This window comes from Kazachstania africana, chromosome 4 (genome assembly GCF_000304475.1).
Source record: "Kazachstania africana CBS 2517 chromosome 4, complete genome".
In the NCBI taxonomy this organism is placed as follows: domain Eukaryota; kingdom Fungi; phylum Ascomycota; class Saccharomycetes; order Saccharomycetales; family Saccharomycetaceae; genus Kazachstania; species Kazachstania africana.
In genome coordinates this window covers 191,743-215,286 of record NC_018943.1, presented here as the reverse complement: position 1 = coordinate 215,286, position 23,544 = coordinate 191,743, and the positions used below count along the sequence as shown (strand labels likewise).

The 23,544-nt window shown below is 36.1% G+C and overlaps 13 protein-coding genes across 13 annotated transcripts; 8 read left to right on the top strand and 5 right to left on the bottom strand.

The window, feature by feature from the left end:
• Nucleotides 1-243: 243 nt before the first annotated feature.
• OSW2 (Osw2p) lies at nucleotides 244-2,507 on the bottom strand (the record flags this gene model as incomplete). Its single annotated transcript, XM_003956836.1, has 2 exons — nucleotides 244-2,423; nucleotides 2,495-2,507. The coding sequence occupies 2 exons, from the start codon at nucleotides 2,505-2,507 to the stop codon at nucleotides 244-246; spliced, it is 2,193 nt and encodes a 730-aa protein (XP_003956885.1).
• Nucleotides 2,508-2,796: 289 nt separating this feature from the next.
• Nucleotides 2,797-4,413, bottom strand: SPT8 (SAGA complex subunit SPT8; the record flags this gene model as incomplete). Its single annotated transcript, XM_003956835.1, has 1 exon — nucleotides 2,797-4,413. The coding sequence occupies one exon, from the start codon at nucleotides 4,411-4,413 to the stop codon at nucleotides 2,797-2,799; it is 1,617 nt and encodes a 538-aa protein (XP_003956884.1).
• A 718-nt stretch (nucleotides 4,414-5,131) lies between these two features.
• Nucleotides 5,132-6,226, top strand: ERG3 (C-5 sterol desaturase; the record flags this gene model as incomplete). The annotated part of the gene is made up of 1 exon (XM_003956834.1): nucleotides 5,132-6,226. One exon carries the CDS (start codon nucleotides 5,132-5,134, stop codon nucleotides 6,224-6,226), a length of 1,095 nt encoding a protein of 364 aa, XP_003956883.1.
• Nucleotides 6,227-6,421: 195 nt separating this feature from the next.
• On the top strand, nucleotides 6,422-8,662 carry MNL2 (putative mannosidase MNL2; the record flags this gene model as incomplete). The annotated part of the gene is made up of 1 exon (XM_003956833.1): nucleotides 6,422-8,662. The coding sequence occupies one exon, from the start codon at nucleotides 6,422-6,424 to the stop codon at nucleotides 8,660-8,662; it is 2,241 nt and encodes a 746-aa protein (XP_003956882.1).
• A 102-nt stretch (nucleotides 8,663-8,764) lies between these two features.
• On the bottom strand, nucleotides 8,765-10,180 carry SHM2 (glycine hydroxymethyltransferase SHM2; the record flags this gene model as incomplete). Its single annotated transcript, XM_003956832.1, has 1 exon — nucleotides 8,765-10,180. The coding sequence occupies one exon, from the start codon at nucleotides 10,178-10,180 to the stop codon at nucleotides 8,765-8,767; it is 1,416 nt and encodes a 471-aa protein (XP_003956881.1).
• An 874-nt stretch (nucleotides 10,181-11,054) lies between these two features.
• RPL22A (60S ribosomal protein eL22) lies at nucleotides 11,055-11,697 on the top strand (the record flags this gene model as incomplete). The annotated part of the gene is made up of 2 exons (XM_003956831.1): nucleotides 11,055-11,066; nucleotides 11,347-11,697. The coding sequence occupies 2 exons, from the start codon at nucleotides 11,055-11,057 to the stop codon at nucleotides 11,695-11,697; spliced, it is 363 nt and encodes a 120-aa protein (XP_003956880.1).
• Nucleotides 11,698-11,899: 202 nt separating this feature from the next.
• BMT6 (25S rRNA (uracil2843-N3)-methyltransferase) lies at nucleotides 11,900-12,853 on the top strand (the record flags this gene model as incomplete). The annotated part of the gene is made up of 1 exon (XM_003956830.1): nucleotides 11,900-12,853. One exon carries the CDS (start codon nucleotides 11,900-11,902, stop codon nucleotides 12,851-12,853), a length of 954 nt encoding a protein of 317 aa, XP_003956879.1.
• A 621-nt stretch (nucleotides 12,854-13,474) lies between these two features.
• Nucleotides 13,475-14,317, top strand: PER33 (Per33p; the record flags this gene model as incomplete). The annotated part of the gene is made up of 1 exon (XM_003956829.1): nucleotides 13,475-14,317. One exon carries the CDS (start codon nucleotides 13,475-13,477, stop codon nucleotides 14,315-14,317), a length of 843 nt encoding a protein of 280 aa, XP_003956878.1.
• Nucleotides 14,318-14,371: 54 nt separating this feature from the next.
• Nucleotides 14,372-14,923, bottom strand: SND2 (Snd2p; the record flags this gene model as incomplete). Its single annotated transcript, XM_003956828.1, has 1 exon — nucleotides 14,372-14,923. The coding sequence occupies one exon, from the start codon at nucleotides 14,921-14,923 to the stop codon at nucleotides 14,372-14,374; it is 552 nt and encodes a 183-aa protein (XP_003956877.1).
• A 409-nt stretch (nucleotides 14,924-15,332) lies between these two features.
• ACT1 (actin) lies at nucleotides 15,333-17,007 on the top strand (the record flags this gene model as incomplete). The annotated part of the gene is made up of 2 exons (XM_003956827.1): nucleotides 15,333-15,342; nucleotides 15,890-17,007. 2 exons carry the CDS (start codon nucleotides 15,333-15,335, stop codon nucleotides 17,005-17,007), a joined length of 1,128 nt encoding a protein of 375 aa, XP_003956876.1.
• An 869-nt stretch (nucleotides 17,008-17,876) lies between these two features.
• Nucleotides 17,877-19,721, top strand: KAFR0D00930 (uncharacterized protein; the record flags this gene model as incomplete). Its single annotated transcript, XM_003956826.1, has 1 exon — nucleotides 17,877-19,721. One exon carries the CDS (start codon nucleotides 17,877-17,879, stop codon nucleotides 19,719-19,721), a length of 1,845 nt encoding a protein of 614 aa, XP_003956875.1.
• A 216-nt stretch (nucleotides 19,722-19,937) lies between these two features.
• On the bottom strand, nucleotides 19,938-22,775 carry PET309 (Pet309p; the record flags this gene model as incomplete). The annotated part of the gene is made up of 1 exon (XM_003956825.1): nucleotides 19,938-22,775. One exon carries the CDS (start codon nucleotides 22,773-22,775, stop codon nucleotides 19,938-19,940), a length of 2,838 nt encoding a protein of 945 aa, XP_003956874.1.
• A 163-nt stretch (nucleotides 22,776-22,938) lies between these two features.
• Nucleotides 22,939-23,451, top strand: FYV7 (Fyv7p; the record flags this gene model as incomplete). The annotated part of the gene is made up of 1 exon (XM_003956824.1): nucleotides 22,939-23,451. The coding sequence occupies one exon, from the start codon at nucleotides 22,939-22,941 to the stop codon at nucleotides 23,449-23,451; it is 513 nt and encodes a 170-aa protein (XP_003956873.1).
• Nucleotides 23,452-23,544: the final 93 nt, after the last annotated feature.

Here is a 23,544-nt window from a genome sequence, read left to right as displayed (position 1 = left end):
GCAGTTATATGTATATATAATCTGTGTTACTTAATTTTTGAAAAACCTCGAGCTTGTTTATCACAGGAAAATCTCTCGAAAAACTCCGTGAGAAACGTAAATCACATTCGTGCGCGTCTGACCGTAAGCGGAAAGAATTCGAAGATGTGACGCGCTAACTTCGATGCATGGTTTTGATTCTAATTAAAGAGGTTATGTAAATTTTATATATAAAACTCACGTGAAGGCCAGTTTTATACAAACTCATTCATTGGAGTCCTTGATCGCTTTGCTATCATCTTCTCCTGCGTTAGGCCCAAACAACATCAGAATGTCTTCTTTACTTCGCTTCAAAGTGGAGTAAGTATCCACTTCGCCGTATCTACTAGTGGTATACGGTAGAATGTCCCCAGTATTGCCCTTATTGAGAACTGAAACATGATTTAATAAATCTTCGTAGGGTGTAGTTTTCGGTCTTGGAATGGTTCCTCTAGTCACGTTGAAATGTCTCTGTCGTTTCCAAAAATTCATTCGTTGGTTCGCAAACTGCTGTTGTCTTGATTCAAACACCTCTCTTTTCGTCAAACCATCCTCTACTAAATATGGATTATTATCAAATAGACTTTTGAAAAAATTTCTATATTCTTGTGTCATGAGATGCTGACTAGTCCTAATTTGTGTTTCAAGATCATAAAATCCACCACCAATGTTGTTCAATTTAGTATTAAAGTGTGGGATATTCACAACACCATGGCTTTCTAGCTTGACTTGCTGTTTCCTTAGACTTGGAAGTGATATTGATTTATTATGCAAGCTACTTGTGCTTGTTATACCTTGAAAATTACTGTAATTAAATTCTTTGAAAAGTTCATCATCTTCGAAATATACACTTTTTTCAGAATGTTCACCCGGAATATTTCGATTTTCTGAGCCACTATCAGTTTCAGTAGTACTATCATCTGTCTCACTAAACTCGGAACTTTCTTCTTCATCGGTCTCTAACAAGTTTTCTCCATCGATTTGATTAATTGGCATATTTGAAGGTGAATCAAAATGGAAGTCTGTAAAACTTTCAATTCCTAAATATAATGTCTCCAACTCTGCTGTGATGTTTGGATCAGTGGCACTGGAAAGATTAAATGTCCCATCCAGTTTCGGTTTCAAAGTCTCCTCCTTGGGTTTTCTTTCTTTCTTTTTTTCTTTATTGTGACGTTTTTTACTCGATTTATTGCCCTTATCTTTTTTTACTTTCTTAGGCTTCTTCTCATCTTTCTCAAGCTCATTTTTTCCTATATTGATTGATAGTCTATTATTGAACATCGTTACATTTTGTTCTAATCTACCCCCAGTAATGGATAAACCACTCAAGGAAAGTAATCTCGAGTAGAACCCAAAGAGAAAATTTAAGCTCGAATAAGAGGTATTGTAATTTCTCGCCAGTTCAATTTGTTGATATAGTAAAATATGTGCAGGATATTCAAACCTATGGTAGAAACAATATGCTTCGAATGGAAGAGATAAGTATTCCGGATGTTCGGTGGTAGTGGTACTAACTAGTTCTTTGTCTTTTTGTTTTGTATATTCTATGATGCGGTCAAAAGAAATTGTGTCAGCATCTTCAAATTGTTCGATCATTGATTCACATTGTAGATGACAAATGTCAAGTAATTCGGTTACTACACTTTTGAAAATTGCTTCAGTCGAAGGAGTTTTCAATAAAGTTTCGTAATCAAACTCTTCATAAATTATTGAGAGAATATTTAACGAAATTTTTGGTATGATGCTCTCCCAAATTTTTAGAGACATTTTACTTGAATCGGATTCTAATTTTATTTTTATCCACTCTGCAACCTCAAGTAGTTGATTAAATTTCAGTAATTTAGACTTGCTGATATTTTGAAGTTCTTGTATTGCCACTAATTCATTTTGAAGCATCGGTGTTGCTACACTATAATGACCAGATATGTAACTTATTCCTAATGTCATTGAACAATGGTCATCATTGACCAGAGCATAAGAACCCAATGATAGTTGTCTACATTCCACCTCACATAAAAGAGACAGTACACATTTACATTTTCCTGCAAAGTATGTCAATGCAATAGATTCTAATTCACATGCAAAATCTGAGCTAACCATTACTATTGTATTTTTATTGGTAAAATTAGATAATAATTCGCAATTTTTCTCGAATGAATCCAACGAAATTCCTGAAACGATGACAATGTCAATATTATATTTACAGTTATTGTTTTCTAGTAGAACTTCATTGAGCCCTACTACATCCTTTGAGAAAATGTTGGGAGTATAAAAATTGGCTCCCAATTTCGTTGATTTCCAGGCCACTAGACCATCGCTTGAGACGTACTGGCTTGCTAATATGATAAATGCGTTTCCAAGACTCAACCTCCAGCCTATAAATTGTGTTGATGGTGTCTCTCCGACTGATTTAAAGTTTTTTGTAAGAGATCAGTTAGTATAATGTTTTTTCCTTAAAATAAACGTTGTCAGCAACAAAATGATATCATACCAATTAAACAAACTAATGGTTCAACTGAAACCATGGCAGCATGCTATTAAATAAATGAGATATGGAATACAGACAGCATGCGTTGTATAAACGATATTATATATATTTATATATATATATATAACTTGGTAGCTGTCTATTTTTTTATTATTTTCACGACACAAAATAAGATTTGCATGTATATTTATATATGGTCATGCATGGGTGCAACTGTCATGACAAAATAAAAAGAAGACTAGAAATAGAGTTGCTTTACGTATAGAGAAATAACAATCATTATTCTTAATTTATTCTAAGTCTATTTCGTATATCAATGTTGTATCCGTAGAGGTACCTTGCCAGCCACGATCACCACTGGTGCTTATCAAAAATCTACAAGTTGGGTCAACATACAAGTTTGAAATAACCCCACCATGATGGCCGGGAACAATAGTGAACGGTATCTTGGAGGAAGATGCTATTGAAGTATCATAGAGTCTTATGTTATCCTTTGATGCTATTAGGAGATGGTTACCATTTGGTAAAGATTTTACACATGAAACTGAGCCAGATATACTTGGCAATTTTAAAGTGCTCTTGGGGGATGATGGCATTTTTAAATCGAATTCTTCTACACACGCATTTCTTCTACCGGCATAGATATAGTCACCATTTGCTGACCAACAAGCCGAAAAACACCAGGGAGGAGTACTTTGACCTTTGAGTAAATTCAATACAGGTGCCGTATTGTTACGCCTATCCCAAACATTTATTGCGCCGTTTAAACCGGATGTCATAAAGATAGATTCGTCATATACTACGTTTAAGGTTTCTTTTGAGACTTCATCTCTCGTAGGAGATTCTTCCTTTTCATTGTTATTACGCTCCTTATTAGTTTCATTGGCATCATCATCTTCTTCTTCATCATCATCACCAAACAAGGAATCCAGCTCATCCGCATCTTCATCAGTGGGCTTTGTGGGGATATCTACAGTATGATCTAAAGGTCTTAATTCCAAAGAAGACAATTCTGAATTAGCCCCCTTAAATTCATTGACAATAGATCCCATTTTATTAAGATCCCACTCAATAATTTGTCTATCCCAAGAACCACTGAGGAATTTATCTTGATTATTATTCAACCTTAAGATATTAACCACTTGATTATGTCTTTTGAAATAATGGCCAATACAGCCTTCCATGTACCTAACCCCTTGTAAAGCAATACCACCATTTTGCAACCCACTTAATAGAAACAGACATTCGTTGTGCACTTCTATGGAATGGACAGGACTTACATTTGGTTCGTATTCATTGTTTGTAACTTTTAATTCTGATAACCTCATCGGTATTTCATTTTCCCAATATGACAGAAGGATGCCTGCGTTTTGTATTGATTCAGTTAATGAATGTTTTTGTAGAATAGTTAACGATAATTTACCATATATTGTGTTTAGTAGATCGTATTTACGGATGTATCCGTCACTACCACCTAGGAAAAGATATTTTAGACCTTTTGATACTGCTAAAGCGTTGACATGAGTTTGTATGGGGATGGCTGCAGTAGGATATATACTGTATTTCGATGCCAATTTTGCAGATTGTAAAATGTGTTTGTAATAGTTGTGTATTTTATCGAGAGAAGATGTACCGGTGGTACTGTCTTCCGAATTGTTCTTATCCATATCAACGTCCGATCTTTCATCATCGTCATTGTCATTTTCTTCATCTTGATCTTCTTCTACATCCTCCTCCCCGTCATCGCTCTTGTCGTCGTCATTATCATCATCATCATCGTCATCATTATTATTCCCTTGAATGTCATTCAATTCATCCTCATCCTCATCATCTTCTTCTTCTTCATCATCAATATCATCCTCCTCTACGGCAGGGTTCTGATCTAGTATATCATCTACTTCGTCCATTGCAATTGTGAGCGCTTAGTTATACTTCCCACTAAATGTACGTAGTTTTTTACGTATTGAAATATGCCAGTCTTTTCTATGCTTTCTCGCATCCAGCTTATTATGCCAGTTTGCTTATTTCCTCACAAATTTGGCAAAAAAAAAAAAATAGAACAAACAGATAGTGCACGTGATGTAAGTGTATCCCACACACATCACGTGACAATATTGCGAATGAACCACCCACAACCGTACACCCACCATCACCGCAGAGATTTGTAACGGTCTCCAAATCTGAACCAACCGCCGCCAAATAATTTTGCCCATCCATTCCGGCGATATCGTTTAATGCACAGGCACTCACACAACCGCCTCGTTTAACGAACGTCCCGCACGCTTCCGTCTCACAACACAACTCTCCGAAATTTGCGATACACGAGTGAATTCTTATGTAAGGGTAATCCGACCGATACCACGAATTCGTACAAATTGGGCCAAGTAAGAAGATAAACCACTATCTCTCTTACTTAAATTGTTTCGCTCGAGAAAATAGCGCTGCCATTCACTAATAATATGCTCAGCTACTAAACGAGCTATCGTTAAAGATGTCCGTCTTTTCGATGCCATTTCTTATATAAATATGATACTCGTATTCATTCTATATACTTAGTACATTACTTACTTGCTTCTCTATCTTGTTCGTTATCTAACTGTGTACATCATTTCGTTTTTTTTCGCTATGGATCTCGTTTTAGAAGTATTGGATCACTACCTACTGGACAGTTTCTATTCTAAAATAGCACCTGTATCACTCTCAAAACAGATTCCCACCAAATGGATTCAATTCTTAGATTTAAATGATGGGATCATTGCTAAGAATACTACTCTACTATTACAAACTATAGACTCGACAAATTCTTTACCCAAGATAAGTGAAGATATATACGGTTACACTCCTTTCCTCTTCAATGTAACTGAATCAACTTTCACTTCAGTACTGCCTCGTTATAACTTGGTACGTGAGTTCGCTTCCCTTCTCGTGATGGTCAGTATCGCGGCTTGGTTCCTGTATCTATCAATGGCAACGTTCTCTTATATCTTTGTTTTCGATAGAACAATCTTCAATCATCCAAGGTATTTGAAAAATCAAATGGCTCAAGAAATTGCTTTGGCGGTAAAAGCCATCCCAGTCATGACTCTGCTAACAGTGCCATGGTTTTTATTAGAATTAAATGGCTATTCAAGATTATATTGGTCTCATCCAGGTAAAGGCTGGAAACAATACTTAAAGGAAATCTGTGCCTTCATCTTCTTCACTGACTGTGGTGTCTATTTCGCTCACAGATGGTTACACTGGCCTCGTGTCTATAAAGCTTTGCATAAACCTCATCACAAATGGTTAGTCTGTACTCCATTCGCATCCCACAGTTTCAATCCAGTAGACGGTTACGGTCAGTCCATTTCCTACCATGTCTACCCAATGCTATTCCCTTTGCAGAAATTCATCTATCTCGGTTTATTCACTTTTGTTAATTTCTGGACAGTCATGATCCATGACGGTAACCACATGTATAATAGTCAAGTCGTCAACGGTACTGCCTGTCACACCGTCCACCATCTATACTTCAGTTACAATTACGGCCAATTCACTACCCTTTGGGATAGACTCGGTGGTACTTACAGAAGGCCAGAAGACTCGCTGTTCGATCCAACTTTAAGAAATGATACATCTGTTCTAGAACATGAATTACAAGAAATGGATAGAGAAATGAAAGAAGTAGAAGGTACCGATGATGAAAGAGAATACGAAGATAACGTCAAAAAGAATAACTGATCTCTTTCCAATCTTCATCTAGCTTCCTATTTATATGTATATAGTTTTATATGACATTATTCAATATTTATCGACCTAGTTTTTCGTATACGGAAAATTTCAAAGCTCGAATTATCAGGCCAAAAAAAATTGAAGATCAAGGTTTCTAGTTACATGGGAATCACAAGAAAAAAACTGTTCGATCATAGCACTTTAATGAGCCTCTCGAAGCTCTTGCTCGGGGCAATTAGGAAGATACGATCAGTGCTACTGTTATGTGTCACTATCTCATTGCTATTTTACTACACCTTCAAAAATGAAATCGATATGTTAAATTCATATGCAGAAAATGAATATCTGCCTTCAATAAGTAATAGTCCCATCGAAAAAAATCATGAAATACCGAATCTGATACATAAACCAACAAAACAGATAAGCTTGAAAGACCCTGTGATATTAAAGGAGAAAAATAAATATTTCCCATTGTTGCTAACCTCTGCATCCAATGACCCGACTTCTTCGCTACTGGATCCTACCGCTATAGAAAAGTCGCATCTGTCGTATTCAGAAAAATATCCAGTACTTTTCGAATTTTCTTTGCCACACTTCAATACTGCTGATGACTCTGACCATCCTGCACATTTGGCAAGTGATCTCAGACATCTATCTTTACAAGAGGCAAAATTCGAAGATGCAGGTTCCCTACAAGGTAACAACAGATTAAAAATAAAAGATCTATTTTTAAAATCGTGGAGACAGAAAGATTTTCAAATCTCTCCAGATCTGTGGCCCATCGATTTGATAGATTCGCTCGATACACTCTATTTGATGAATGAATCGCAAGAATTTAATGATATTGTGGAAAGAATATCTGAAATTGACTTCAAGATTCCCCCAAGAAATATGCCGGATATTATAGATATTCCTGACATTTCAGCAAAATTATTAGGTGGACTGATCTCCGCATACGATTTATCCACAAACCCTATTCTTCTAACGAAGGCTAAAAATGTAGCAGATTTTATACTAAGATCTTTCGATACCCCAAATAGAATACCCATTTTGCAATATGCATGGAAATCAGACTACAATAACAGATTTCCATACAAGGAAACAAGCATTGGAGAACTTAGCAGATTGGTTTTACCTTTCGTTAGACTATCTCAAATTACGAAACAGAACAGGTATTTCGACGCAATTTTTAGAATAATAACAAGAATAGAACGCTCAGCCAATCAAGTCCCCATCTACTCACTTTTCCCCAATATAATGGACGCATCATCATGCAAGGTACTAACACCAGAAGAAGTTTCTACAGGTGATCATCAAAAAAACTCAGCAATAATGAGAAGTATTGATAAAGATCTGAAGTTTGTTTACTGTCATCAAGTTGAACACTTCATAACAACTTCAAACAAAATAGAATTGGATTCTAAGCTGATATCACTGTATGATATGCTTCCGAAATTAAACGCTCTGACAAATATAGACGTTCACACACTCGACTCAGAGACTGAAATCAATTCAAAGAAACTTTACCACGACGCAATGAAGCATATCTCTTCCTTACTGAAGTTTAATCCAGTACATGGCTCAGCTCTCAATTTAACCATTCTTTCTGGCCTTGAGACAAGTTCTATTTATTCTCCAACTCGTAATGAGCTCATGGTACAATTAAGGAGAAATTTCAGCTTCAATCCAGAGTCTTGTAATCTGGCCTCTACATTGGTCTACGGACAAAATGTTTATAAGCTTGATACCGAAAACATTAAATTTGCTGGAGAGATAATAGAAAGTTGTTTCCGACTATCACAGGAATTTAATGGACTCCTCGGTAAGCTAAGCCTAGATCCTTGCCAAGATGAATCTTGCCAGATTGACGTCCAACATAAACTCAACAATATCATCAGCGGTAAATATATTGGATTTGATGAAGGTTTTGGTGAAAGTAAAATTATTGATCTAAAAGGGAAAACTTCAGAAGCTAATGAATTTGATGAAAACCTCGAAAGAACATTTTCAACTGTGAATAATGAGCACTTCAAAAACATTAAATTATCCGCGTCTGACATTGATCTCGCAAGTAGTAAATGGGCAAAACAACCCGAACTACCACTATGGATCAATAGCTTTCAAGATATCTCTTTGCTTTCTCCCAATATTATTAAATCAATGTTCTATATGTATAGGCTTACTGGTGAGAGCAAGTGGAGGAAGATGGGGGCTACAATTCTCGATCTGACATTACAGCACTTACAAGAGAATAACAATGGTGCTAAAGGTGTCTGGCATATTTCAGAATATAACAGCTCTAGTGATGAAGTCCCAACTTATTGGCTATCACAAACTCTAAAGTACTTCTATCTGCTTTTCAGTGATACAGATGATTATTCTCTTAATTCATTTGTCATTACAAACTCTGGTCATCTAATGAAAAGAGCGGATACAGTGCTATGATAATGACTTAAAAAAACTTGGCATGAAAATAATAAATTTAATGATAATATTTATTTGAGTTATATACGATTTATAAATATAAATCGTCTATTAAATCTGTATTTACTCTCTAGTAGCTAATGGGTACTTCGCAGCCCAGTCGTAGATTTCTTTCTTCAAAGCAGTTAGCTCTTCATTATCCTGGTTGACGGCAGATTTGAAGTCCTTTAATCTATGGGCATCCTCAGGTAAGGATGCTTGAGTTTTTTCGGCAATCTTAACGGCCTTATCAATATAATCAACAACTCTCTTGAAATCATCCTCGCCCATACCTCTAGTAGTCATCGCTGGTGAACCAATACGGATACCGCCTGGAACTAAAGCAGATTTGTCGCCTGGAATAGAGTTCTTGTTTAAGACGATATTAATTTTGTCACAGACCGCCTCGACACGGGCACCATCAACTTTTCTTTCTCTCAAGGAGACAAGTACCATATGAGTATCAGTTCCATCAGAGACTAGTCTGTAACCTAATTTCTTGAACTCAGTTTCTAGTGCTTTCGCGTTTTTCATAACTTGTACTTGATATTCTTTGAATTCAGGGGTTGCCGCTTGTTTCAAAGCAGTAGCTAAGGCAGCAATAGTATGGTTGTGTGGACCACCTTGGTGACCTGGGAAGACAGAGAAATTGATTGGATTTTCAAGGTCATATAACACCTCTTTTCCTGTTTTTGGATTGATGGATCTCACACCTCTTCTGAAGAAAATCATTGCACCTCTTGGGCCTCTTAAGGATTTATGAGTAGTGGTAGTGACAATATCAGCATATTCAAAAGGAGATGGGATGACGCCTGCAGCAATAAGACCTGAAATGTGGGCCATATCAACCATCAAGTAAGCACCACATTTATCAGCAATTTCTCTCATTCTCTTATAATCGATCAAACGACAATAAGCAGAAGTACCAGCAACCAAGACTTTTGGTCTATATAAAATGGCATTCTTCTCTAAGGTGTCATAATCAATTATACCAGTTTCTGGATTGACTCTGTATGGGAATGATTCGAAATAGGTGGAAACTGCAGAAATTTTCTTGTTTTCAGTGGCATAACCATGAGAAAGATGACCACCGTCTGGTAAGTAAAGGCCCATTAATCTTTCATGAGGCTTCATTACAGCTTGATATACTTGTAGATTGGCTGGAGAACCTGATAAAGTTTGCACATTAACACCCCACTTGTCTGAAGTGACGTGGAAGGCTGCTAAAGCTCTTTCTTGACATAATCTCTCAATTCTATCAATATGTTCATTACCACCGTAGTAACGAGCGCCTGGATAACCTTCAGAGTATTTGTTAGATAATGGAGTACCAAGGGCATCGTAAACAGATGTAGATGTGAAATTTTCGGAAGCAATCAAATCAATTGAGTGTCTTTGTCTGTCAATTTCATCTTTAATCATTTGGTCCAATTCAGGATCAGTCTCACTTAAATGAGACATGACCATCTGTTTGTGAGTTTCGGATAAATTGTAAGTCATAGCCGTAGCGTATTTCGATTCGATGTTATGCTTGATGTTTATTGAATAACCAATATTTTTCAGATGTTTGAAATATTTGATATAGGGGAGACAATAATAACAACGCAGTGTCAAGACTTAAAAAGGCTATGGAAGAAAGAGCTTCTAACAAGTAAAATAACAAGACTAATTTGTACTTTTCCGGATGAGGTAAGATCTATATGATGGTTGGCAACTTTGAGTGCTTCTTAAACGTGTGGAGGGATTAAAGAACCTGTCATCTCGAAGTCAGCTATAATATCACGTGTAGTCACTAAATCATGGGAACACGAGTACAAATTTCATTTTTGCTCGAAAGCGAACAACAGGGGGGGGAGGACTCTGGTAAGAGTCAAATTTCAAGGCCAGAGCCAGCTTTTGGGACCAACTATGTCCCACAGGGGTGAAGCCAGTCACTTCAAGAGGCAAATGTGTGCAACTGATTGATGCTTCTTAAGCTTGGGAATTGAAGGTGACTCCTATGAGCACTTTCCATAGTAAAATGTGGGGGGAAGACCTTGCTACTGCACAAAATTCGCTCTACGACCTTCAAGTAAAACCTGTATCTATCACATCCAGGGTCACTAATTCTTCCTACGCAGAATGTGTTTCTCGTTGGACTGCTCGTTCACATACTGAACCCACACCTCCATCCCGATTTATTTTTCGTTTTTTTGTTTTTTGAAATTTTTTGAAAAAGTTTCAAAAATTCGAAAACACAATTTTTCACTTTTCACTTTTGCCAAACGGAGGGCCGATGCTTATGGCATTCGACTTACTGTATATATAACTTGAAGCAGTTTAGATTACATTACTGTCAAACTTCATCTTCAATACAAAAAACTAACTATATACAATGGCTCCAAACGTATGTGGAAATTATCCATGAAGATGCACTGATTAATTTTGAACTGTAATTGATACCTTTTGTTGTGACCAAAAGAAAAATAGAATGGATGTCTTTTTAACTGGACATTAATATGAGCAGTAGATAATTTTGCTTTTCTGTATTTTAAATATTCACGACACGGTTGTGGAAACGATAAAAAGTGATTGTTAATAGCAGTAGGCAAAATTAATTTGGTAATATCTTTTCTCGAATGAGAAAATTCAGTACGAGTTACTAACATTTTTTTTTTTTTTGACAGACTTCCAGAAAGCAAAAGATCGCTAGAACCTTCACTGTTGACGTTTCTTCCCCAACTGAAAACGGTGTCTTCGACCCAGCTGCCTACGCCAAGTACTTAATCGACCACATCAAGGTTGAAAACGTCGTCGGTAACTTAGGTAACGCTATCACTGTTGAAGAAGATGGTTCCGTTGTCACTATTGTTTCTACTGCTAAGTTCTCTGGTAAGTACTTAAAGTACTTAACCAAGAAGTACTTAAAGAAGAACCAATTAAGAGACTGGATCAGATTCGTCTCTACCAAGACTAACCAATACAGATTAGCCTTCTACCAAGTCGCTCCAGAAGACGAAGAAGAAGACGAAGAATAAATTTAATGTATTTAATTAATCATATATAATATTCATTTTTTTCCTAATAATATGTAGATTTCCAATTAAATTACAGATGAATTTATTCAAATTTCAATATCCTGAATAACTATAAAATTTCAATACAAGACTTTTTTTAAGTGATGAGTTGTGTATTAAATATAGACTGGTTGTAGAAAATTTGCAAATATCAACGTTTCTAATGTCTTCACAGTTGTCTTTTCATAATAAAGCATCCTTACCACCGCAAGAGATAATCGATCTGTTTAAAAGAACGTTTAATGATGAACTGTACGCAGATGAGCAATCCTTAGAGGACTTACACAAACAGATTCAACAGGTTAAATCACATTTGTACGATAGAGAATACATTACTGCTTTTGATGACGATTTAAAAAGGACTGCATACTGTTGTAGATGGTCGCCTTCAAGAGCCATCAGCTATGCTTCCCTGTTTGCCGAGTTCCCAGAAGTAGCTGACATTATAAAATGTGCTAGCGGTGAGAATAAGTCCGTGCTATGTGTGGGAGGTGGTGCTGGTGCAGAACTCGCAGCCATTTCCAGTATTTTTGCTCCATCAAGGACGTTCGATTCTAAGTACAAGACTGGTACAGATGACTCTAAGTCAAAGAAAACTACTCTAAATGTTCAGTTAGTGGATATCTCTGATTGGAGTAACGTAGTTACCAGGTTATCGAATGAAATAAAATCATATTGGCTGTATAACAACGAACATGAATATTTTAATCTGAAATTCACTAATTGTGACATTCTTAACACGGACCAGAAAGATTTGAAGCTACCACAGCTTAATTTGATCACTTCCTTATTTACTACAAGTGAACTATTCATGGAACAAAAAGCTGAAAGTATACGTTTCTTCCAAAAATTGAATAAATTTTGCTCGACAGGTTGCCTATTGTTGATTGTAGAGAGTGCAGGAAGTTACTCTCACATCACTGTCGGATCCAAGAAATTCCCTATCCAATTCTTGATAGATACTATTCTTGTAGGACAACGAGGCCACGAGCAAGATGGACAATGGGAGCTACTAAAACAAAATGACAGCATATGGTACCGTACCAATAATCAACTCGACTACCCAATCAAATTGGAAAACATGCGGTTCTTTTATAGACTATATAGAAAGAAATAGACTACCAAACATGTACCACCATCACCATACCATGTGCTACAGTGACGCATGGTATTACACGTCGTTTCCCATGACCTGCTAGTAACTCATTCTTAATGCTCATCTCTTTCTCTGACTGAAATTTTTCACAATTTTTTTTTCGCTTGCTGGGCGACCGTTTGAGACATTATTGATTTTTCTAGAAAATTTTGATTTGGGACGTTTGACATATTTCTGATTCCAATTCAATTGAATTCAAGAAAGATCGTTCGACAGCTTTTTCGCTACTCTTTACGCTATTTTGTTGGCTGGTATTACTGAAAGTTGTTTTCCATACCCGATCTGTGATTGTTACCCCGGTTTAGTGTCAGTTTTTCGCTAATTGTGTTCTTTAAATTCATAGCGTTAATAAGGGAAGCTCGCATTTAAAATAAAGTGGTATTCCTGGATATTATTCAAATTGATCTAAGATTACAAAACTACTAGTGGAGATTTCTGCAGCATATTACTATAACTAGTTTGAGTTAGCGTTTTAGTAAAGGTCCAACCGTGTTAATTCACCCTTATTTTTATATTTCATTTTTTGCCCATCTTCAATTAAATTAACTATTCCCATTATTTGCATTTTAGAAAAGACTTGAAATGGCATCACGAACCTCCTCTCGAACGTCAATTCCTCAACGTCCAATTCCTCCTTTCATGATGATGTTGAGGTCGAGGATCAGACAACCACAATTTTACTGGTTTTTAGGCCACCTTCTCACAGTATATCATTTTATCAGATTTCATTTGTCATTATTCTCCATTTCATCACAAAAGTACCACTATAAAATGATTCTTGCTAATATATCGATTACTTACGCTATTGTCCTCTATCAATTTTATAAAAGTGGACAGCTAAAATTGAACAGTTGGGAAAATTTCAGGAAGAACCTCAAAACGTTGGATAATTTACAATATTTTTCCATGCTAACGATACTACTACTTTGTTCTTTATTCAATGATAGTGTCATAATCAATGGATCAACGTATTCTGTTGTTATTTTTTCATTGTTCCATTGTCTAAATTATTTCAAAGAAAATTTGTTACCATTTTTACCAATTCAAGTATTATTAAAAAACGTTATCAATGAAAGAATAAATAATTTTATTATTCATTACAATGAACAATTTTTAACGATTGCTCAATTATTTGAAATCATTTGCTGTTTACGTACTGGATTGATTAATTTACCAATCAATTTGATTAAATTGGTCATAACAAGAAATTTTCAAATAAGTATAGCGAAGATAATTGCCAATCTATCTTATATTTGGTTTTTTAAATTGAGGTTTATACAGAATAAACAAATTCCAGTGATATTAAATGGAGTAGTATCAAGAATCGATGGATACCTAGACAATGTACTGAATGAAAATATGAAATTGAAATGGAACAATTATAAAGTAGCTGTCAAGAGCCTATTTTGGAAATTTCCAGTGTAGATATAGAGATTTTCTTCAATCAGGATTTTATAAATAGTTGTATTTATGTATTATTTACCTATATTTGTATTTGACTTGACTGCCGTTCTTGTTCTCATTTTTCTCTCTTTTTAATTGTCTCTTTGATTTAACGTTCGTGGTACTAGTATCTTCTTCATTTTCTATGTGAGACTTCTTCGTCTTCGGTTTGCTAGGGAAATACTGTTGTTTTAAAGAGTAACCTTTGTAGGCAAGGTATACTGGACAAAGAATCCAGACCCAGTAAAACTTGAATGTGTCAAATAAGATGACACCCACATTTCCCAACAGAGAAAGATATATGATATCGAATAGATATTCGATTAAAGTACCTGTATCAGACAAATCAATACCATATTTGACAACTTTTCTGGGGTCATTGACGTCAAATTTGGGTCTTCCTGACTTATCTATCGTATAAATACAAAGTAAGATCGGGATTTGTGATAGAGTACATTTCAGAAGAGATCCCGATGAGAACCAAACTCTTAGAAATGTCAACACGATCGTGGGGACCGTTAATTTATATAGATTTGACAATATCTGCAAATTAGATTGCACTTGTTTCTTCCCAGACTTACCAGCCATATTTCAAACTAACAATTTCACACAACTGTTAGCCCCTATTCACGGTATATACACCGTCCTCCTTCTGGTACTAAACTTACTGATGGTAGTTATAACTCTCTTCGCTGCTGCTACCAACTGTGTCTCTGGCCTCATTCTGTACGTTCTATGCAGTTACACGACCGGGTAACGGTTGGCTGGGCCTCAATTTTTTTTAAGCGTGTTTTTTTCAGCGTGTTTTTTTTTGCCCGCCTCGAGGAAATCAAGCAACGTGTGAAACTTTCTGGAAAATTCAATCTTTCTTGTCTCCTATTTATTAACAACCTATAAGTTTAGATATTGTAAACTTATTTAACCACTTTCCTTTTGGTTTTTGACTTTTTTGTTTCTGATCAATTAGATAGGTTACGTACAAGTAATACAAAGAAAAATGGATTCCGGTATGTTAGTTTTATGAATTCAAGGTGGATCGTTGGTCTATCGTCTTTTGAAATTTACTTCAGGGTTGCTTGTTTGGTCCATCCATAGGATCCGCGTCTGTGGTTTAGAGACTTGTGATGGGTGTTTGTTGACACAGGAGTGTTCGTATTTGTCAAGGTGAGATTGCAGTATTCTGGGATCAAGTACATATTCCAAATTTTAATGTTTTGAAATATGTACTTGATCCACGCATTTTTTAATGTTGTCTATTTAGTTGGTGCAAGATTGAAGCATGAAGTTACTCATGTATTATGTTTTGGAATGTTAATACCACACTCGCCACGAACTACCTCCTACTATCAATACAGAGTCTTTGTCTCTCTATGACTCTCACTACGCCTTCCTCTCTCTTTTTTTTTAAAGGAGTATTATTAGAAGTAAAGCCCCGTAAGCGACGATAATCAACTTTTCAGTTTGCGTCTATTAAAAATGGTAACTATAGACAACGATGTGAAATGAACGATTGATTTACTAACAATTTTAATTTTCAAATTTATCTTGCTACAGAAGTTGCTGCTTTAGTTATTGATAATGGTTCCGGTATGTGTAAGGCCGGTTTCGCTGGTGATGATGCTCCAAGAGCTGTCTTCCCATCTATCGTCGGTAGACCAAGACACCAAGGTATCATGGTCGGTATGGGTCAAAAGGACTCTTACGTTGGTGATGAAGCTCAATCAAAGAGAGGTATCTTAACTTTACGTTATCCAATTGAACACGGTATCGTCACTAACTGGGATGATATGGAAAAAATCTGGCATCATACTTTCTACAACGAATTAAGAGTTGCCCCAGAAGAACATCCAGTTCTTTTAACTGAAGCCCCAATGAACCCAAAATCTAACAGAGAAAAGATGACTCAAATTATGTTTGAAACTTTCAACGTCCCAGCTTTCTACGTTTCTATCCAAGCCGTCTTATCCTTATACTCCTCTGGTAGAACTACCGGTATCGTCTTAGATTCTGGTGATGGTGTTACTCACGTTGTCCCAATTTATGCCGGTTTCTCCTTACCACATGCTATCTTAAGAATCGATTTAGCTGGTAGAGATTTAACTGACTACTTAATGAAGATCTTAAGTGAACGTGGTTACTCTTTCTCTACTACAGCTGAAAGAGAAATTGTTCGTGATATTAAAGAAAAATTATGTTACGTTGCTTTAGATTTCGAACAAGAAATGCAAACTGCCGCTCAATCTTCTTCTATCGAAAAATCTTACGAATTACCAGATGGTCAAGTCATTACCATCGGTAACGAAAGATTCAGAGCCCCAGAAGCTTTATTCCATCCATCTGTCTTAGGTTTAGAATCCTCTGGTATTGACCAAACCACTTACAACTCCATCATGAAGTGTGATGTCGATGTCCGTAAGGAATTATACGGTAACATTGTCATGTCTGGTGGTACTACTATGTTCCCAGGTATTGCTGAAAGAATGCAAAAGGAAATTACTGCTTTGGCTCCATCTTCTATGAAGGTCAAGATCATTGCCCCACCAGAAAGAAAGTACTCTGTCTGGATCGGTGGTTCTATCTTAGCTTCCTTAACTACTTTCCAACAAATGTGGATTTCAAAGCAAGAATACGACGAAAGTGGTCCATCTATTGTTCACCACAAATGTTTCTAATCTAATCAAATTTAATTAGTCAAAAAAATTTAATCTTCTATTACTCTTTTTTTTCTCTCTATTTCAAAAAACAACCTGTTATTTTTACTTGATTAGTCGATTTGTGTTAATATATATAACATTAAGTATATAACTTCATATATATAGATTAGAAATGAATTTAAAAAAACCATGATTTACAAAAAGAAACGATTAATATCATTATACAACAAGTTGCTTTGACAACTGTGATGTTTAAGGCCGTATCAGGCGAATAGAAGACACAGCCCAAAAATTAGCACGAATACTTCTTGCCTCAGTATTTTACTTCGTAAACGATGCACTTCTTACTGATCCCAATGATATAAAGCCTCCTCAAAACACGTACGAGTAATGAGACTCATCTTGCATTATAACTACAGTCTGCTGCATCGGTAAGTCTTCGCCAAGCCCTTTCGTGCATATGAGGGTGCCATTTGACAACTGAATTTCCAGGTGCATTTTCTCGAACAGAGATCACGTCGTAGACCGATAGTTGATTTTTTCCGAGTTTTGGTGTCGAACGGAACTTTATTACCAAATTGACACACACTATGGGAACGGCTCTACATTAGTTGAAAGTGTTGCCAATTATTTTGCCAAGACGGTACACTTTCGATGCCATTTGTGTTATTATTTTCTGCAATAGGTCAAATAGAGTATTTTTTAAGCTTCTTGTACTGAAAATTTTTCTTTCTTGGGTGTGTTGGGCAGATGGCTTAACTGTTAGTATCATTATTTTCAAAAACTATTTAAAGGGCCAACATTCATTATGTCCTCTCAAGTTGAAACCTTCCATTTGTGAATCATATATCATACAGTAAAGCGTCCGCTAGTTGTGTTTCTATCAGATGGCAGACTTCCAAAGTTCGATCACAACAAAGGAAGAAGCTGTCGCAAAAGAAACGACCGTTGTGTCACACGACGCTGCCGCTAAAAATGACTTCTCCATCGAAACAAGAGAAGACGGCGATGATGCGATAGTTTATGATGCAGGTGTTAGGAATATAGAAATATACGCCGAATACTACACTAGTAAGTTCAGCAGGTTTATGTATTTTTTTTTCTTATTCTTAGTTGCTTATGCATACGGTCTCGATACAAGAGTTCGTACAACATTCGCAACGGATGCTACCTCTTCATATAAAAAGCATACCCTAATGTCTACTGTGACATGTATCAAGACCATTATTTCTGCCGCCGGCCAAATTGGTTTCGCTAGATCTTGTGACATTTTTGGTAGAACATCCATTTTCGTCTTTTCTATAATACTTTACGCAGTTGGTACCATCGTTGAATCACAAGCCACTACTATCAGTAAGTATGCTGGTGGTGTGGTTTTGTATTCGTTGGGTCATTCTGGAATTGTTCTAGTTTCAGAAGTGCTTATCGCCGATTTTTCAAATTTGAACTGGAGAGTCGTTGCTGCTGCTGCACCAATGTTGCCCAATGTTATCAATACATGGATTAGTGGTAACATAGTAGCTGATTTAGGTGATCATTGGAAGTGGGGTATTGGTCTCTGGGCAATTGTTTTCCCAGTATGTTGTATACCGTTACTCTTCATTTTATTACACATGAAATATTTGGCTCAATACAAAGATAAAAGACCGGAACTGAAGAGGATTTGGACTTTACCAAAGGGCATGACAAAAGTTCAATATCTAATTGAAACACTGTTTTGGAGAGTCGATGTTGTTGGCCTTATTTTGCTTGCTGCTACTTTTGGATTAATCCTAATTCCGTTTACTTTAGCTGAAAAGAAAAACTACCAATGGAAAAAGGCCTCATATATTGTTCCAGAAGTCCTTGGTTGGGCCGTCTCATTACCACTTTACTGTATATGGGAAAAATTCTTTGCTAGATTTCCTTTAACCCCACTGGCTACAGTCAAAGATAGAGGTATTTATGGTGCATTGCTTGTGTCGCTTTTTATCGATTTTGTCTATTACATGCAACATACTTATTTGTACACTGTGCTGTATGTTGCATTCAATAATACCACCTCCGCTGCTACTAGAATTAACAATCTCTATTCATTCGTGGGTGTAATTACTAGTTTCTTCCTAGGTTTTGTTGTTGTCAGACTCAAAAAAGTTAAAAAGTTTATCTTATTTGGTATTGCAGTTTGGATAATAGCATACGGCCTGTTTATTAGATATCGTACGGGACAAGCCTCTTATGTTGGTTCTATTGCTGCTATTTGTGTGTTAGGATTTGGTAATGGCTTCTTGAAGATTCCAGCAAGAGCCTCCATTCAGGCATCCGTCGGTTCTCATCAAAAAATGGCTGTCATTACCTCATTATTCTTAGCATTGGCAGATATTGGTGAGGCATTTGGTTCAGCTGTTGCAGGTGCCATTTGGGGTAACAGAATGGAGGCTGAAATCTACAAAAGAGTATCTAACACTACCGCCGCTGCCTTGGCCTATGATTCACCAACTAAATTCGTGAAGAAATACAAGTGGGGTACAGCAACAAGAATGGAAGTAGTTGCAGCATACCGTGAAGTGACACTCATTTTATATGTTGTCGGCATTTGTCTCTGTGTACCTTTGCTTTTATGCTCATTCTTATTAAGAGATAGAAAACTTGAAGAGGTGATATCTTACGATATGATGGGTTCAAATTCTGAATCAAAGGATGAGATAATTGAAAAAGAGATTGAACTCTCTTCTGAAGAGAGTAGGGCATAAATTAATTTCCCTAATAAATATGGAAATATTCTCTTAATTTTTAAGTAGCATACAAGTAAAATATAAAACATATTTTTCTTAAATAAGCAAATTCAATAATTAGATTCTCTTAAATCCTCCTTATAGAAATTAATTCGACTTTTTAATGCAATTATTTACAAGTTATACAATATATCATATACAGTGTAAAGTGCGATTAATATCTTGAGTAGTGGATCAAAATTCACTTGCCTCAATTATACGTTTCTGTGTGCGCATCTTTTTGAAATATTCTAGATGTCTCCTTTCAATGTCCTGCCAGTCAGTAATGCCAATACGTGGGCTCATCAAATAGCTTTTCATGAAATACGGAAACTTTTCAATGTAAACTTTAATTACGTCTTCTAAATGACCTACCTCATTTAGGTACATATCAAGTGACTTAGTAATATGAAGATAAACACTAGAATGGATATAAAGACTTGGCTGAAAACTACTAGGATCTTGTTTTTTCATTTTTAAAAGCCATGACATTTTCTTAGTTGCCAACTCTCCATTCAATCTTTTCAGCAGTCTATACTTATGAATCAAATTATAACCGTGAATCATGGTATCATTCGCAATTTTGAGACCTTTCTCTATCGTATTTACATCTGAAAATAAAGCTTTCAAAGTTTCATTCCAGGATTCATTATCTAGGACAAAGCCTTTGGTTTCCAATGTCTTTAGAAGCGAAGGCAATGTTTGGATCTGGTTAGTTAATTTTAAATGCTGGATCTTATAGGGGAAGATTCCAATAAATAAAGACCTCAATTTTTTATTCTGTACCGTGGTAGAGGGCAATTTTTCATACTGCTCAATTTGCTTGATAATGTTATCAAAGAGAACGTTGAAATCCTCCCATTCACCAATCTCGGCGAACAACACTGAAAGAGACCTCATCAAAACGAATTTATGGGCTACTGACAAATAGTCTTTTCCATAAAATAGATTATTATATCTATTCAATATTTCCAATGCTTTCTTTGGATCATAAAATTTTGCCACGGTCCTCATTGCCCAGGCCATAATGGAAGGATGAAATTTATTTCCTACCATATTCAGTGTACCCTCTGCTGCCTTTTCCATTATCCCATCCACTAGTTCTATCGATCTATCGAGATCCTCTTTCCTTTTCATTTGTACTTTAAAAGTGGCCTTTATAATATAGTGTAGGATTTGAGAATTGACCGCTATTTTATTTTTGGCCATCATCTCGTAAACCTCGAATACTCCGTCATAATAGGACGACTTATCATATTCTCGTATTAGAAATTCGAAATGAGATGCATTTGCCTTAAAGTCAGGCTTATTTAGTAACTTGTGTATCAGCTTCTTAGCTCCTTCAAAATCCTTTTTTGAGCATACCATATACTGAATGAATATTTTATAAAACTCAGAATTCGTTCTATACTTCTTTTCAAGTACTTCATTGAATAACGTTTCACATTGTTCTTTTCTTCCCATTTTCATATTGGCTGTAATAGCAGCATTGTACAATGAGACAATCCATTGATCTTCAATTTTCTCAATTTTTGTATATTTTTTGAAAAGATGTAGGGCATCGGAGTATAATTCACTTTCATTAAGAACCTTCATTAATGCAGAGATAGACAACGAGGTTGGCTTAATTTTGTAAAAGTCCGTCATGATATGAAATATTTCTTTGGCTACAAGATGATTGGTGAACTTAGAGCACATTTCTATGAGTATCGATAAATGTTCTTCAGTAATATTTACTGACTTCTCATCGGTTATCTTTTTCAGTAATCTCAATGCTCCTTCGATATTATTTAATCCCTTGTAAACTTTGAACATTAAACTGTAAGTGGCCTCCGTTGGTGCTATCGAGTTTCTTTCAAATAACTGAAACTGTTCGAAACAACCCGCTAAGTCGTTTACCTTGTAATGAGCGTATAGTAAAGACTGCAGTATTGAGTAGGTAGGAATCATTCCTCTCCTCAAAAACTGCGAATACAGTTTTTCAACGTTGGCTAGTTCACCTAAATGAGCCATCGAGTACATTACAATCTCGTAGTGTCTTGCATTTGGCAGTCTTCCAATTTCGAACAAGCCCTCAAATTGTTCTTTTAAGGCTCTCCAATTAGCAGTCTTAGCATGGGCAAGCAAGAGATAATCGAATTGTGTACTGTCACGATGAGCATGCGGGTATTTCCCGTAAAGCTCCCTTAACTGAACAAATTCGTTATTATAATTAGATACTCTCATAATCCCGCTCAGATCTGAACTAGTGATTGGGAAGTCGTTCTGGACCTTATAATGCCACAGTTTCTCTACCATGGAAAAGTCTCTATTATACTGGGCTAGGTAAAGTAGAGTAGTAGCAGTTTGTGAACAAGTTGCAGCACCCAGAATCTTATTAATTGTCTGAAGAATATCTATAAGATCTTCTGTATCTTTTATAGCCTGAATATATTCTAAAATTGGACGTAATATTGCTGTAGCACTCATGTAGTTCGTCAGTTCACAGCTTCCGTTGATTAGCTTTATCCACTTGGCCCATTTCAAGAGCGCTTCGGTATTTGGTAAGGATGGATCTGAATTAGAAACTTCAACTAAATTTTCAAACGTTGTAGCCACAAGAGCTAGTACTGTAGATTTTCTAGTCAACGAATATTGAGATATTATTTTGCACATTACTAGATCCAACTGAGTGAATCTTTTTGTTTTTATCAGAGATTGAAGAAACCAAGATAACTCTTTCTTTGTTACATTATCTCTAAATTTATCTAGATCGGTGGGATTGTCATTGAATAGAAATTTGTTTCCAAATTTTATTAAACTAGGGTATTCTCGATGCCTATTTAGAAAGTACAGGAGGTACCTTCGTTCATGAAATTCCAGTCTTGGAGAGTTTTTATTAAGAAAATATTCGCTTAATGCAACAGATTTATTTGTTCCTAAAGGATCATTTGACTCATCTAATAAAACTTCTTGCAAATTTTTAGATAAAGGTTTTATAGTTCCCGCAGTCTTTCGATATCGTTTTATAAGAGGTACTGCATACCGTTGCATAATATAAAAAGTTTCTCTCTATAGGATCAAGCACCATTCACCACCACAACTTCAATCTCGACGTAATAACAAATGGTTTCAATGGAAGGCTCGAGTTATTACTATTTTGATTCGATATCAAGCTGAAATTGTTTGGCAACAGCTGTGTTCTACCCGGTCGGGCATGTTGAAGATACTGAAAAATTTAAAGCTCATCTCAAGAATCCATGCATGTTTGAGAAGTGATGAGTGGAAGGGAAATCTGGTAAAGATGGCTACAGCAAAGCAGCAGCACAACAGGAAGAAGTTTACGAAGGAATACAAGGTCAAGGAGATCCAGAAGAGTATTACAAAGAAGACCAGGCTCAGGAAAAACTACTTGAAGGCTTTGAAGGAAGAAGGATATGATATTCCAGATAAGAAGCCAGAATCTAAGACTAAGTTGAGTGTTAGAGAGTTGAAGCAGCAGCACACTTTGGAAGGTAAAAGGAAGATAGATGAAAAGAAAGAGATCATAAGAGAAAGGAAGAGGGCAAAGAGAGTTGAGGCAGAAGAGCGAAGGGCACAACAGTTGGAAAATATCAAAATGGCTAAAGCGAAGCAGCTGGAACGTGAGAAAAGGTCTCAGAAATTAACCCAAAAGACTAGAAGAGGTCAACCTTTAATGGGGACCAAAAATCGAAAATTTGTTGGATAGAATAAAGGCGGATGATATCTACACAAACTAGGATTACCTCCATTGAGGCAGCAGGAAAAAATTTTGTTGTTCTAAAGACACCATTATCATTAA